At 44.4% G+C, this 16,466-nt stretch overlaps 1 protein-coding gene across 1 annotated transcript in view; it reads right to left on the bottom strand.

Annotated features, from left to right (window-relative positions):
• NRG2 (neuregulin 2) overlaps window positions 1-16,466 on the bottom strand; it is a gene marked incomplete at its 5' end in the record, with an annotated part of 152,742 nt that overhangs the window by 6,823 nt on the left and 129,453 nt on the right. The window contains 3 exons of the mRNA XM_080627164.1: window positions 620-722; window positions 4,979-5,002; window positions 15,292-15,350. Of these exons, the coding sequence (XP_080483290.1) occupies window positions 620-722; window positions 4,979-5,002; window positions 15,292-15,350 (186 nt within the window). The remainder of the gene's footprint in view (window positions 1-619; window positions 723-4,978; window positions 5,003-15,291; window positions 15,351-16,466) is intronic.

Raw genomic sequence — 16,466 nt, 5'->3', positions numbered from 1 at the left:
GAGAAAAGCAGAGAGGTGGAAAATGGGATACAGGTCCTGGCTTGGCCTTGGTGGCAAAGCACTCGACCTGTCCTTCATTAAACACAAAGTGGTAAAGCCTACTGTTGCAGGGCATCCGCTCTGCAAGACCCCTCATGTCCCAGGGGCACCCTGAACTGAGGTGAGGCACAAGTGAAGTAGGGAAAAATGTGCTGCCCGGGCAGGGAAAGCTGGCCATAAAAGAGGTCCTCAAGCATCTTGTTCCATCAAGATAACTCTGAAAGTCCCTGAAACGTACCTAGCTGAGCCCACAGCTCCTGCACAACAGCCCAGTGTGCTTCTGTTGTCAGGAGATGAGCTGCTGCCTTGAGGACCAGCTTTTCCCAGTAACAGAGCATCACCTGGCTGGAGGAAATGATGCTGATTCAGGGCATAAGCAAATGGTCCCAGGAAGACATCCTGCTCAGGCACAGCCTGCTAAGTGGCTTCACTGCTCTCCTTCATGAGACCTTCCTGGGAACGCCACAGCACAGCATCTCCTTAAAGTAGCATTTGGGTGAAGAGCACGAAAGCACAAAGCATGATCACAGCCACTCCGTAAACCTCTGGCCAGTGCTGTCTGCTAACCACCCATACTCACTTGGTTTTACAGTAAGCTACCACACAGACGATGCCCACCACAAGCAAGGCAACGCAGATTCCCGTGATGGTTAAAACTCTCTTCTGGTAGAGCTCTTCTGCTTCTGCAAATGGAGAGAAGAAACCACAATGACAAATGGGCTCCAGCACCAGGGATGCGCCTGGCTGCACAGGAACCAGCACTGCGTGTGGGTGAGATGGAGAACAGGGCTCGGTCAGACCTCCTGCCAATCCACTGCCTGTCTCCAATAGCTGCCCCAAACCTGAGACCAGCTGGCCCAACCTTGCTCACCCCGCAGGAGACCTTCACTGCTTTTGCCTCTCTGTACCTTTGCCCTCTTTCACTCACCCCTTCTGTGCTCAAACACACTGCTTGCTTTCCTTGCCCACAGCACCACTCAGTGACTAGTCTCAAACAGCCCCACGACTCTCCTCTCCCTTCCAGCAGATCCCCCTTCTCAGTAACTCAGTAGCCTACAAAGAAGTCTCCAAGGAACCCTCACTCACCACGTACACCCATGCCCTGTGATGCTCTCTCCCATCACAGGCTCTCTGCTCTGACTTAGAATGCCTTTTCCTTGCAGCAGCTGCATGCCCTGGAGCTCTGCGGTGTGGCTAGAAACCACCAAGAAACAGGTTCCAAAGCATGTAGGTGCTGAAGAGGACATCCTAAAACAGTCCAAAAAGCAGAATGAGCTGAAAAAGTGATAGTGTGTAAGATAAAGAAAAGGGAGTGAAGCAGTTAAAATACAGTAACTGGTTACAGTTATGGATCTTTAATGAAACTCTAGGAAATTATTAATTTAATTGCACCAGATAACTGAGATGCACGCACAGAATTCAAGCAGCATGCTGCCGCTTCTCTCAAATACCACCATTTGTCATGGACTGCCTTTCAAACCAGGAAAGTCAGTCACTTGCATCAAAATCCAAACCATGCTGAAGTGAAGTAATTGTTCACATTAATCAAGGCTCCAAGGGAACACTCGGATGCCGCTTGCTGGGTAACTACACCCAGGCAGCAATCACATGGCAAGGGCACCTCCTCCTCTGTGGCTACACCAGAGCAGATGCTCTTCTCGGCAACACCCAGCAATCTCCACTGAGATCAGCAGAAGCAATTTGGCTCTGCAGCTGGAGGACTGAGAGAAGGATTCAGCGCACACTTGCCATGAGCATTTTAGCTCAACATCTATGAGAGATGTCCTGATGCCTGCATAGTCATGTGTTAACGTTAATGGGATTTGTGCCTTCTTTAATATTCATTGAAATATTTTTTCATATAGATCAGGCAATAAAACTCATGCCATGGTTGCTGCGCTCACCATGCCACACTAAATAACCTTGAATGGACTATATGATAGCCCCCGATAATGAAATACAAAACCAGAAGAGAAACAGGTCTGGTGTCAGAAACCCTGGACTTCAGCAAAAAAGCACGGGGCAAGCAAGGAAGCATTACAGATAACTGGATATTTATACCAATTTCACCTTGCTGTTTTGGGAAGGAAAAGGCAATTTTGGGAAATTAAAAAAAAAAAAAACCAAAGAAAAGTGCTAGGAAAGAAGTTTATCTCTTTCTAACTTTTAAAAAGAGAATAAAGAAAGGTTTGCTAAACAAGGGCTGAGAATGACAGCCCTGGCATGGAGACGTAAAACAATCAGCAGAGCTTTCTTCATGCCTGTGCCGCAAAATCTCAGCAACACATTTCCATCCATTTTGTTTGAGCACTGGCCTCTGGCTTCATGAGGCACTCAGGATGCTGGTGGGTCTCCAGGAAGGCAACGTGCCACCATTTACTACAGGCAGCTGAGACTCTCCCAGACTCATGAGGGTGTGGACCAGGAACAACAGATAATGGGTCTCCTTTGGGCTGAAAATTACTGCTTTGTCAGCTTCACCAGCTAGCTGCATCTCTTCAGAGCCAAAGCCTGTATGGCCTAGGACCTGCTCATAGAGGAGCAGTTGAGTGCTGGCTGACATACTCCTTGTGCTTTACTACAAGGACCCACTTGGAGCTGCCATGGTGAAAGAGCTCTGAGGTGGGACACCTCCTTCAGTGACATGTTCCCATTGCACGGATGCCCTGTTCCAGGCATCTGCAATCATGGCAGACAAGTTTTCTTGCTCTTGCACACCTCTGGGACCTGGATTCCAGCTCTTTTCTTTAGCCAGGAGTTTCAGAGATTTTATCAGAGTCAGGAAAACCAGCCAGGTTCATATCCTGGTTACAGATGCACCGGGTGAGAATTTTGGTACTACCCAGCAAAAACTACTTTTACAAAAAACTAAAGCCTGAGCAGATCAGTTTCCACCATGGACTCATCCATCAAGCCAGTTTTTCCAAATGCAGTGTCCTTCACCAGCTATGTTTTTTGCTACAAAGACTTCTGTTCCAAGCATAAATCGTTCCCTTTGAATCATGGAGGAGGGAGAAAAAGCAAAAAGCAAAGCTATTAGCTAAATAACACAATCCTTTGCCCGAGGCTCAAATCCCAGCCGCTGTTGTGATGATCATGTCATCTGGCTCTGGCATGTCTGGCTGTTCCAAACCTTCACCTCAATTGCACGGGGAATGTTTCAGTTCATCAGAACTGCAGATTTAGCCTCTCTGTCTTAAGCTGACAGCTCTGCTATGTGAAGCAGTGATGTGTGAGGCTGTGCTGCAAAGCTACCAGTTAAATGACCTGCTGACAGTAATTTAGCTTGGTTCCTCACATCTCATTAAAGCTGATAAAGCTCCATAACACAGTATCTTCCTGTTGCACAAAACCTTCTCAATAATGACAGAAAGAAAATAAGAGAACGCACACTACAATTCTGTATTTGAGAAGGTCCTGGAGCAGAACTTGTCCATTTGTGCCTCTGTGCTCTATAAACACCACAACTTCATCAGCAGCATCGTCACTCTAAGCAGCAAACACTATGAACAAACCATGTGGTGCCACATAATGCCGACAGAATCACAGTCCAGCCATGGGTGTCACAGCAACGCATGAGAGTGACAGACAAATGACAGAGAAGAGACAACTGCAGGCTGGGAACAGGATGTGTGCGGTTCTGTGATGACATTGAGAATGGATGAGGAAAAGGACAAGAGGTCAACAAAAAAGGGATGTCAAAAATCCTCAATTTTTAAGCTAATTTCAGTGTATTGGCATTAGCAGCACCACTTTCTCTGAAACACTTGACTACAAAATGAATGTTTTCTGCAGCAAGGAAGAGCTGCTGGGGGATAGAAACTCATCCTGGTGGATCAGGCATGCAAGAACCAGAGGAGACAAGTTTCTCCAGCTTCATTCAGCTAGTGCATGTCCCTCCACCCTGGGGATCCAAGAAGACAGTTTAGGATCCAGCAGTGAAAGACTGGCATCCTCTTACCTCTGGTAAATGGAACTGTAGCATCTTCACATGAAGATCTGCTTTGGCTGACACTGCCAGGTCAGAGTTTTTAAGTTAAATGATAAAGATAAATCTCTCTGCTCTCATCTGACTAGCCTTCCCATGGTTGGCTTGTACACTCAAGGGAAACCTACCCTCAATAATCTGATTTCCGGGGTGCTTAGTCAAGAGATTCTTGATGTATTTCTAAAAACAGACTGAGGAGAATGGAAGAAAAATAATACGATTATGAGCACTTGGGCAGGAGCAGGTAATTGCCCAAAGGGGATATTTTTAAAAGCCTTTAAAACACTTCCAAACTTCAGCTTGCCACCATAATGCTCAGAATGACACTCTCCACTCTCCTGGGAGACTACGGACGTCCCTGAGCTCACTGTTCTCCATACTAACCCATCTCATGTCATCTTTCTTGGAATAATTTTCTCCTGGCCAAGAACCAAAATAAGCCACTAACCTCTGGGAGAAGGAACAGCAAAGCTCATTCTGACCCTCACAGGATCCAGTGGAGGTTAGTGCATCCAGGGCGGTAATTTCTATAAAAACCTTGATCTTTCTAAAACCCACCTTCCTGGAATGCCTGCCCATTCCCAAGTGGTGCCTGCTGGGAACCTCTGGGATAGTCACAAACTCCAGCTCTTCAGTTAAATACACAAAAGCATGTTGAATGGGGAGATGTATGGCCATTATAACACCCCAGTCATGGCACACACACCAGCCTGCTGCTTGAAACAAAGAAAAGAGTGCTGCTAAAGATACACGTGTATTTTTATAGGTTTACATTAAGATTTTGTGTTTGGTTTGGGTTGGTTTGTTGTTTTTTTTTCAAGCCAAACCTCTCTCTTGGTGCCAGGGAAGAGAACAGAACAGCTGATTTTTTAATCATCCCATTAAAGCCATAAATATAATGTGGGCAGCTTTTAATGGCTTCTGATTAATAAATGAATGGTTGGTCCATACCCTTTAATTCAAATCCAAGATGCTCTGCCAATGCAGAAAGAAGACAAGGAAGAGAAAGAGAAAAAGAAAAACAGGTCTGTCAGAGAACTCTAATATACAAACACACACACTGTGCAGTTACAGCAGGTTAGCTTTTCTGTAGGCTCAGCAGCAGTTACACAAGAGACAGTGTATGCTTCAGAGCATTTCAAATTCCCACCAAAGCTTATATCTAATGTAAAGGAAGACCCAAACAAATTGCAGTGGAAGTTAATTATGAATTCTTGTAGTTAATTATGAATTCTTCTGAGATGAGCCATGTTTGTTAGTACCTGATATGGAATTCACAGTTTAGGCAGGGGAAAAAAAAAAAAAGAAATAAAAAAAAAAGGTACGCTTGTTCTGAAACAACTCCTGACAGGTCAAAACACATAGCGACTGCATGAACCTGGTACAAATCATTCACTCACTTTCCACAGGCAAAATAAACCCTGCGTGGTTTCACATGCCCATCTCTGCCTAGGACCTGTGCATCAAAGCAGGGTGCTGGGCAGACAGATGTGTGGGCACTTGTACAGCCCTGAGACCTGTCAGCACATTTCTGCTGCCCATCACTTCAAGTCTGGTCTCAGATGCACAGCATCATCTGGCAGCAGTGCCTGTGAATCACCTGATGGCCTGTCAGTTGTGTGAGCACTGTTCTTGATGGTACAGTTCTGCAGCTGAACCACTGATGCTGCAAGTGACTCATCGCCTGGCACAGGCAACAAATCCCTTGCAGATCTGAAAGTGCAAATTGCACTGGAAGTTTCCCTCAAGTCTGTGATCTTACACATTTCATTTCTGCTGTGGTTCTGCATTGTTTTGGAAACAACAAACATGCTGAAAAAAGCACAAACAGGAGCATCTGCTTTCGGATTAACATTCATTACAAGATTGCAGTTTGTCTTGCAGAGACAGTGCTAAGCAAAGTAGTTTACATAATGAATCAACATACAGTCATCCAAAACAGGTATCCTAAATTTTACTAATTGTCCTGGTACAGGCCTCAACTAAAGACAGTTTTTCTTATGTAAACATCAAAGTTCTCCATACTTACCATTGCTGTTTCCAAACCATACACACAAGATTATTTGCAGCTTGGAGATGTCCAGATTTATTTACTGTATTTTCCATAGGAACTGCTTTTTTTGCTGCACAGAAATACTGGCTTTCTTTTGTAATGCTGTTCAAAATTTAGGCAGGTGGAAATCAGCACTAATTGTTATGGAACACATAAACACATTTTCTAAAGCAGGTTCTTCTCTTCAGATCAATGCTGATACTTGGGGGGCGGTTCTGAGGGGTTGGAAGTTTGTTGGGGTTAGGTTTTGTTAAAATTTTGTGTAATTTCAAGGCCACAAAACCCGTCTGCTCTCTGCTTCACATCTCACAATTCTGCAAAAGGAATGGCAAACTCTACCACGCGTTTCACAGTCACTTTGTACAAGCTGCAGTGACATGGACACAATGTGGTGGGCAGCAGAGACCTGGACAGAATACATGCAGCCTAAACCTCTTGATTGTCACATCTAGCCTTGACCTATTCCCAAGGCATGCTGCCATTACACACACACAGTTTCACCTGACACTATGACATATGCATGTAAAGATAACGTTAAATTTCATCAGTACGGCTACACTATTGATCCAACTTGAGCTGCACACTGCTTATACTGCCACATTTCCTCCCTGTTCCAGGATTTACTGCAACTTCTGCAGATACAAATGGATGCAATTCAAAACACTTCCATGGTTTTCTTTGCAAACTCAGAAATTCTGATGCAAACAGAGGTGGTGGGAAGAACCTGAGGAACTTCCACCTTTCCCACTGTCACTCTCACATTAGAGCTGCAGTTCCTTTTGGCTCCCCAACCCCATGGAGCAGATACAGGCAGCTGGCTCATTGGATCTTAGCTACAGTTCCCTGAGTAGGGGAGAAAACAGTAGCTTTACAGATAGAGGAATTCTTACCCCAGCCTACGCTTCTGCGTCTGATGTCCCTGGCTATCATCATTTCAGGCTATGGACATTGCTTCTCTATTACTGATAACTGAACACATTGAATAGAGAGCCACTCTCCCCTTCCCCTTCTCAGGAGTTCCTCCCAGCCTGAGCAGGTATTGCCTTCTGTGCTGGGACAGTGAAGGAGGAGACACTTCAAGAGCACGCTGGCATCTGGAGGCTTTGTCTCTTCTCTATAGAAGAGTATGTTCAAAATTAGTCAACAATTTACAGTCAAGAGGCTAATGAGATGATCCCAGCTCTGGTAAAACATTGCTTCAAAGGGTAATCATTCTGCAACCAGCAGAAGGGTATCACCTTCACAAAGATGGCTTACACATAGAGTGTGCCTATTTTATATCAGCAGTATACTGCTTGGTAGCAAACATGTTTGAGAAATCAAAAGTTCTCCTAGAGACAACAGTTTTATTTTGGTCTGGAGATATTTCTGACTACCAGGTTTGAAAGAAGTCTTCTTTGCTTTTTAAGAGGTTGATCAGGAAAAGTAATACATCCTTAAAAGCTTTGGGTTATATTTGCTCCTACATGGAGAAGATGCTCAGCACAATGTGTAGCACCTGCATTATGTCCTGGCGCAGGTTCGGTCAACCTGCATTTTACTCACCCTCCCAGTAAGACTGTCAGTCTGTTTGGCTGCTGGGGATGCCCAGAAACCTTTGAGCAACAGTCCATGCTGTGACCTTTAACGATACAGAAGGAACCATAAGATCTGGGTAAGTCCTCCAGCTCCTCCAGGCAGTAATTCACTGCACACTGACAGAGGTGGTTGCAATATGGAGGTGTATTGTAACTCAGTCTCATGGCAGAAGGAACCGTTGGGATAACTGAAATTAAATGGATTAATCCCATCTATAGAGACAAACTGACACATGCCAGGAGCGCTGGCAGAGTGCAGGGTACTCTCCAACTTTCACGGACAAGCTCCATTGGAAGCAATAAATTCAGAGGCTACCGCACAATTAAACTACAGCGAGGCAGCACTAGGCTGAGGATATGGGTGTATTATTCTTCTCACATCATCAGCCTCTGCCTGAACTCCACACATGCTCCCCAGTCATGGCAAGGAGCGAGGGCTGAGCACCCTGAACTGCTGTCAGAATCCCCAAAGTATTTGTAATGAGGATGCTTTCTGGAAAATTCCATTCCAAATGTGCCTGCTGAACCTTTCTGAAAAAGTTGGACTTAAATAGAACCCATTCTTCCTAATGTAGCCATCAGTGTTAAGGAATCAGTATCTACTGGCTTCTTTAATGCAATATTTTGCAGTGTTTACATTATTTCTTGTACCTAAAAGGTAAGATAGTCTTTTCTGTGCTGATCTTACAGGAGACTGGACCCTAGTTTGGAACTGTTCAAACATCTAAATACTGCATGTATGACAGAAGGCTGTTCAAGAGAGAAAGGCAGCATGCATGGCAGAGGTGAGGAAGGGAAAAAAGGAAAAAGATGAAAGAGATGACAAAAATTATTCATTTTCACACTCTTATTCTCAGCTGCAGCACATCTGTGTGGGATTCAGGCCAGACACCATCACCCAGATTGGTACCAGCCGGCTGCTCAGAGCAGGGCTTGCTGAAGAGTCAAGTGATGCATGGACCTTCACTCAAGTCCCCCAGAGGTAGACAGTCAAATGAAGTGGACTGAAAGAGAAAACTCAGTTGGATTTAGGAGCTCCAGTAGGGTGGGTTCTCTGTGGACCCACTGTCATAAACCTTGTGGTGGATTCTTTTTCTCATCATCAGACAGAAGATGAAGTCCTACATTTACTTGATCCCTATCTATGTTTTTCTATATAACCTGTTTCAAAAGATGAACAAAAACATTTAAGCTAAAATAATACTCTATGAGTAACACTTCAAGACAAAATGGCTCGCACTGGACTGTAGATTTAAGGGATGATTAAGAAGGATAAAAGCCTTAGCAGAGAGTTGTGAAAACTGGCCCTGTGCTCACACGGAATTGAGGTTGCTCAAGAAGTCGTTAAGATATTTAGTTACTGCATGCATTATTCCCCGCAAGCACACCTGAGTACCCCAGAGAGCTCTCTGGGTCACAGAGCAAGTTCCAAGGCATGAAGCAAAGTGGAGAATTAACATCTGAAGACCATCAAGGCAGACTATTGGATAATAAATTGTACTGACAAGAGTAATACTTGCAGTACCCTGCTTCAGGCTTCCTCCAGGGGGTACAGGAAGCAATGCAAGACAGTCCTGTGATGCTGGGGACAGAGGATATTATGCCCATGTTAAGGGCTGGGCAATACATGGGATCTCCAAGTACAGAAAGCTAGCAAACTTTCCATAAACTGCACAGCCATTTAGCTTGTCCAGTACTGTAGAATAAAAATAAACAAATAGAGAAATCTGTAGGCCTCAAGGGTCCAGACACATAACAGTAGAGTGTTAGTAACCTGATGTGGATTAGCATGCAATTAACTTCAGAAGATCCTAAAGGGTAACCTGTCCTGCCATCGAGGGGAGAGGAATAACCCTGTTATGATAAACCACAAAAGCCCTGTAATTACCCAGCCACACCACAGCATAGTCATTGCCCTGTAATTAAATGCTCAGTGGTTACCGTGTCATTGAAAAGAAGCTACAGAATGTTTGTGGAATTTAAAAAGCTGCTAAATATTGTTTTAGGGCTCAGAGGAGCAAAAGGTGGAGGAGGAAACAGAAAGTAGGTAAAAAAAGAAGTATTCTTCCACTTGTTTTCATATCACAACAGGTAGGAAACTGCTGCTGAATAAATGAATTGAAATGAAGTGAACAGAGAAGCTGAAATTGAGATCTAGACCTTTCCAGTACAGCTTGAAGCGATACGTTTATGCCTCTGGGATAAATGATCCCACAGGGATCTTCACCTCAGTGTGAGAAGCAAATGTCCAAACCCTACCTGTCAATAAGGTCACTTTTACATATCAGGGTGATGACCAACAGACCAACACTCCTCTGCTGCATGCTGGTGATTTCAGAGTGAATGGGACCATCCTTCAGAAAAATAAGAAGCCTCTCACCCAATAAACCTCCACTGCTCTGCTTCCACAGTGGTTTAGTCAGCAGTGCTGGAGCCCATTTGTGAGCCACTGTGGGAACATGCAATTCTGTTTCCAGCCCAGTGAGCCTGATACAGACACTGCAAGTAGAAAAAGTTCATGTTTTTCTGGCAAGATAGGCTCCATGAGAGCAATTTCCTTGGAAAGAATGACTGGTGTGAAGACTCAGATGTCCAATCGACACAAAATGTGCTATGGTAGGGCAGGAATCATGCTGCTGAGATCATTACACAGATCATGCCAGTGACGGTGTGGTGGATGCTCAAAACCAGATGGTGGTTCTCATCTCAGAAATACCTGTGCTCATTATCTGTTGTTGGAAAGAACCTGTAATGCCTATGCAAGGCAAACGTCGTGCCACACCGCAAACAGATCAGGAGCCAGACCCATTACACTCAACTTTTGATGGCTTCAGTCCTGGGAGACATATCAATCTGGGAACTTGGGATCTGCTTTCGTATTAGTGTCTGCTGCAAGCAGAACTGACCAGATAGTCTGCAACTACAAGACTGATTTCTCAGCTCAAGCTCTTCTCTTCTGTGTTCCAGATGACTACACTGAGTACCTTGCAACAAAATTGGCTTTTTATGTCCCCTTTGAGAAGGTGATTTGATGCCTAAATAGCAGACTCTTAGGAGATCTCAAAGTTGAAGACAAAGCCTGCTGTCCCAATACATAGCAGAAAATGCTGCTCTGTGCTTCCAAAACAGGCCAGTAGAAAGACTCCAACTCTAAATTAAAATTCAATTGGTAAAGAAAGCAAGAATTAAACATGGGGAAAAATGCAGAATATGCTAGAAATCATTGTATAAGAATGTCAGCTCTATTCCAGGACGTTTAGAGGCAGGCTGCAGACTTCAACTGTAATGAGGTCACACAGTAGAAAATTAAAACCTTTCACTAAACAAGGAGATGAATGGTTATGACATTTGTCCTCCAGATCAGTGACAATTATGTTGGGAGGTGAATAAATAGCAAAGTTAAGATGAAATTTCAGATTCCACAGACAAGAGGCAAGCATGAACATAAAAATTTATCCCAAATTTCTAAATTGTTCCATAAACTGCAAGTGGAAAGAATCCAAATGTGCAGACTTAGGCAAGGAAGAAATGTTCTCACTCACAATGTTTAACTTGCAGTATTTCAGCACCACCAAGAGTGAAAGAACTGCTAACGTCATTTACAAAACCTTCACAACCAGCCCAAAGCTGGGTGGTTTATTGGTAAACTTCCAGCAGGGTTTTACAAAGACCTGAAAACTTTCTTGTAGAAGAGAGAAGATAGAGCTAGTGGTAGAACAGGCAGCTATGAAATACAGGTGCCAGCACAGGTTTAAAAACAAGGTTTCTGACAAGGAAGGATGATTTTGGACATGCTTCTCTCTTCTGGAAAGTACTGCAAGCCATAGATCTGCCTCTGAAGCAGAACTCGGGAGACAACTGTCAACTGAGCCTGTAGTGCCCACTAGAGGGTCTCATATTCTCGTTCCTGGCTCTTCTGATGTTGCTGAACTTTTCACCCACGTGTGCCAGCAGACACGAAGATCTGATTGCAAAGGCAAAATGGTCCCAAGGTACTAATGCTAAGGATTAATCAGGCTGCAGATCAACAGTTTGATGTTTTCAACTTCTGTTCTCACTAGTGCATGGACAGCCAGACACAGGTAATCTGTGACTGCAGGTACCTGCACCAAGGCTCTGGGAGTGACATCTAACAGCTAGACTTACAAGTTTGTACTCATCACCTTTAGTACCTCTGGAATAGCAGTTTTAAGGTTTCATGGATGTGGGAAAGCCATTTGTCATACTGTGTCCTAAAACTTACCTACGATAAACAGGACAGAGTTTTAAGTTTCCCTGAGACTTTGCCCATACTTTCGGGATGGGGATTACTATGCACCAGTGTTGACAACCCCCTCATCTGTGCTGCTGCTACTTACCAGGTTATTGTCCATCTGCTGACTGATGGTAGCCAACTGTCTACACATATCTAGTCACTGCTGAGCAGAAGAAATGTGCTGCCTTAGATCTCCTTGTGGTACGAGTCTTGCTAGAAAACAGAGCACCAGGGTGGCTTAGACTAATGCAGGCTTAGTGTAAAGGCAAGCTTAGAGAGCTGACACAGGTACCAGAGCTCTGCTCAGAAGTGGCACCTTGCTAGGCCAGAGCAATCTTATCTGTATGTATTCTCTTATGTAAGTTTTAGCATGCTTCGTTTTTGTTTTCTGCAGTATCTCAACACATTTCCCACCACATTTGTATTACAGTGTAAGCAAAATAAAATGTAAACTCTTTATAAGCAGACAGGAACCGACCACCTAATAAGGGCTGAGCTGGGACAGGCTGGGAGGTTTCTGATAATAAATAAGCCCTATGATACAATTCCTTGTGAGTTCCTCTCTATATATCCAGAATGTCTGGCAGGAACAACCAGTAACTGGTTGCTGGTTGGTCATATGGTTGTAACAACAACATAGAGAAACATTATATGCAAGAAAACCTATTTAAATACATCTGATTTTCATATTCATAACTGCAGTGGTGTAGCAGGTATTTCGGAAAATCAGATTAAATTAAACATCCAGCTCTACCTATTAACCAGACAAAGACTGCCTGAACTCCTAGGGAACACTGGGAGCTCTACCTCAGCGAAGCCTGAATAAGGGTTTAAATAAGTGAGATAGGAAGCTGTTCCCAGAATGAAGATGCACAACATCTGGCATGATGCTGGAATGCTGCACCATCTCCATCTGTGGCCCAAATTCAGCAAAGCATCTGCCGTATCTTTTCAGAACAACATCTTAAATTTAGTTCACTCTGCAGAGACTCTCGCTCAGCCATGGGATGTACCTACTGAAAGTCATATTGTAATATTTATGTTAAAGAATCAAAAGGCTCAAATCTAGGTTTTAAAACCTAAAATACCCAAAATGCATTTAAAACAAGGTGTCAATATTTACTATTTAAGTATCTGTTAAGTGCTGGCAATGATCTCAAAACATGAATCAGGACAGAGCCTTTTTATTTTCAGTGGAAATGCCTGAACCTCATTTAATCTATTTCAGCTTTTGACCTGTCAGAACGCATTTAGAATGAAGCACTGAGTGAATTATAGAGCAACAGCAACTTCTACTGTGCCCTAATTATTGATTAAAGTAGAAAGTAAGATTTTCACAGTCCAGACTCAAGTGAAATGCCTCCCCTATTCAGAAGAACAGCAAGTTCAGTGCATGCTTTTCTGTGGTGCTGCTGCTATGTATGTTACCCAATCGTGACCTGAAAGTGAAAACAGCTATAAAAACATATGAATCATCTTCTTAGATGATTTTTATCCAAGTTCAGACAGGTACCCTGGATTGTTAAGCTGCTTTTACCTTACTACCCTGTGGTTAAAGCAGAATTTAGGTAAGGAAAAGTACATGTGTCTGTTTCAAAGCTGGCATTGCTCCTCTAACACACAAATAAAATTTAAACAAATCTCATTCCTATAAAAAGCTGGATCCTGCAGGCTGGGGAAGAAACACCAGCTGATTACTCTTGCCATTAATGTTCTGAAAAGTGATTTTCCTGACATAAAACTCATTTTCACCCATTGTGGTTTTGCAGCATGGTAGCAATAATGTTTAAGCTTGTTGGACACCATCTCATGAAACCCATCAGCTTCATTGGGCAAGCATCCCACCGCTGTCTGGAAAGAGATCTTTCTGCATCAGGTTAAATATGAAAAGGAAACATCTTGTTTTGTCATTTTAAAAAGAGCTTACTTGGATGTTTCAGTCTGAAAGAATACATCAATGGAGGTTTCAACTTTGGAAGCCAATTTGGAACAAAAGGCAATGCAAAACCATCAAGCTGTCCCAAGGGCCTCGCGAAGGCCATTTGCATCTTGTCTGTATACTGTCTAGTAGAAGAAAGACTAATGCCAGCATGTACCAGCTATTAGCACGTGCTACTGAGACGCCTGCTATTGCCAGTTCAGGATGAGAACTGCAGGTTTTCTTACATAGCATGGGAGAGGGGGTACTGGCAATCAAGGAGTCATCATGGAAAGGCATTTTTTGTCTGGTTCTCATTAATTAAAGCCTCATTTGTGGCTCTTTTAAAAAAGCCTCTTCAAAACCACCATCTGTGGTGGTCCAAACAGCCAGCATGGAGTCAGGATAGGGCAAACAAAGGGTCACTGCGGCTGATTTCCTGCCCGTTAGCTGCACCTTCTTTCAGGTCAGTCTTTATCCAGACCAGGGTCCCACTGATGCTGGGACACTGCATGAACATGGACCCAGGAAAATTATCTGTATTGAACAAAACGAATGTCTACAGGTGAGGCATTTCTGGACACCTAGAGCCTATAGGAACTGAAAAGTAGAAACTGGGAAAGATTCTAAAGGGCTAGAACATAAAGCAAGGGCTTTAGAATATTTACACCCACTGAATATGAGGTTAAAGGATCAATCACTATAGACAGACATAACTCATATGCAAGGCTGTCCAGGCCCCTAGGAGAGAAAGGAACATCTCTGTGTCTGGGAAGGATGTAATCTGAGATGCCCAGTCAGCAGATTAAGCCCATACCCTGCGTGTCACTGAGGTGTGGGAAGCCCTGAGACAGTGGCAGCCACCAACGTGACCTATGGGGCTCCAGGTGTGCATATGTGCTCTGTCCAGACCTTTGGGTGTGCTCCAGGATCCAGCCTCCAACCATCTCACCTGAACAGCAACTGATGCTTGGTTTAGCTTCTGCAAACAGAAACGCAATCTCACCTCAGGGGAAATTTCATTACAGCCCTCGCTGTGATTTCCACAGTTGGTACAAATTAGACTCACACAACCCCTTTTAAGGCATGGGAAAATGTTCTTCTCTTCCACTGCACAATACAGTCCATCTTGAGGCAGTAATGCTACCAGATACAGCTTATCACACAGATTGTTCTCACACAGCACACCACATGAACTTGTGCCTTATCTGCATTTTGCGTGAAAAGAGCAAGCAGCATTCAGTTCAATCAGAAATGAAAGCAGAACCCATTCTAACAAATAGGAGGTAACAACGAGCCCTGATTCTCCTCTTGGACATGATCACAGCTCCTCTTATGGCCAAGCAGGGCTGTGAGTGCACAAGACAGGAAGAGGGCTCTTGGAGAACAGAAGAACCTGCTTTAAGGACACGACACGGAGCTACAACAACCAGGGAGAGAAAGAAGTAGAAAGAGACATACTGGAGAAGCTGACCATTGCGAAATGCTGACACCGGTCTCCTGTGAATTCGATCGGACACCTACCGGAAGAAAGAAAACCAGGAAGAGAGAAACAAGATAGCAAAATGACACCCAAACAGACCACACTGAGGCCCCTTCTGATCCTTGCCATGACTCCTATCCATCTGCTCTCAGCCTTCACCCTTACCTGCATCCCTAAGCCCTAACCCAAAGCTGACATCAAGAGCCATCCCTGACTAGACCACTCTACATCCACCGCTGTGCCCGGAAGGTTTTAAGTAGTGTGGTGCATTTTTTGTCTTCAAACATACTTTGCTTAGGATCTGGCATGTACAATCGCAAAGGCAGTTTCTCCAAACATCTCTGTCCGAAGAATCCGTTTGGACATCTGGAGGGGAAAAGGGGAGAAATCACAGAACATGTCTGGCACCATTCTCAAGGCTAAGGTCAGAAATAAAAAGTGCATTGTGATGAATGGAAAAAATAAAGGCTTTATGAGCACATTTATTTTTTGCTTTGCTTTAACCAGGCACCTTCAACATCAGCATTCCAGCTCTATTCTTTGGCCTGGGTCTTCAAGCAGTCAGCCAAACCCCTTCTTTCCTCCTCTGCCTGCCTCCTTCCTTCTCACCTGCTAGAAGCACCCACTGGCAGGAAGATCGAGATGGGCTGGATGCTACTTTCAGAGGCTCTCCTTGGAGCTGCTACCTAGACAAGACTGGCAAGAGGCACCACAGAGCGGTGAGCAGCTGCTCAGGCGACAGCGAGCATTGTGTGTGGCAAGCATCTTCCCATCATTACCCCAGAAGTACCCACAGGATGCTCCAGGGAAAAAGGTTGCCATTAGAGAGGAAGCATGTGCAAAGTCTCTGTGTTAACAGAGAGAAAGGGACAGAGAAGAAAGCTGAACCCAACAGGTCTTATTTGCTGCCCAGTTGAGAGGCTGTCTCAGGGTATTCCTGAAGTTATGTGATGGACGAAGATGGGACAGCTCATGGGGCGCCAGTTGTACCTCGGCATCATGCTGTAGTGGTGGAGACGGTGCCCTATGGATGAAGGCTCCCAGCCATGTGCTCTTCAGAGCAGCCTGAAGGCTGAGCCAGGTGTGAGGAGCAGGGGTCAAGGCAGTGGTGCAGCAGCAGCTGCTGGACCACACTCAGTGCAGCAGCACTTGC

Source organism: Psittacula echo (genome assembly GCF_963264785.1).
Source record: "Psittacula echo genome assembly, chromosome: 11".
NCBI lineage: Eukaryota > Metazoa > Chordata > Aves > Psittaciformes > Psittacidae > Psittacula > Psittacula echo.
The sequence above is the reverse complement of the archived record's forward strand: the minus strand, read 5'-3'. Positions and strand labels throughout refer to the sequence as shown.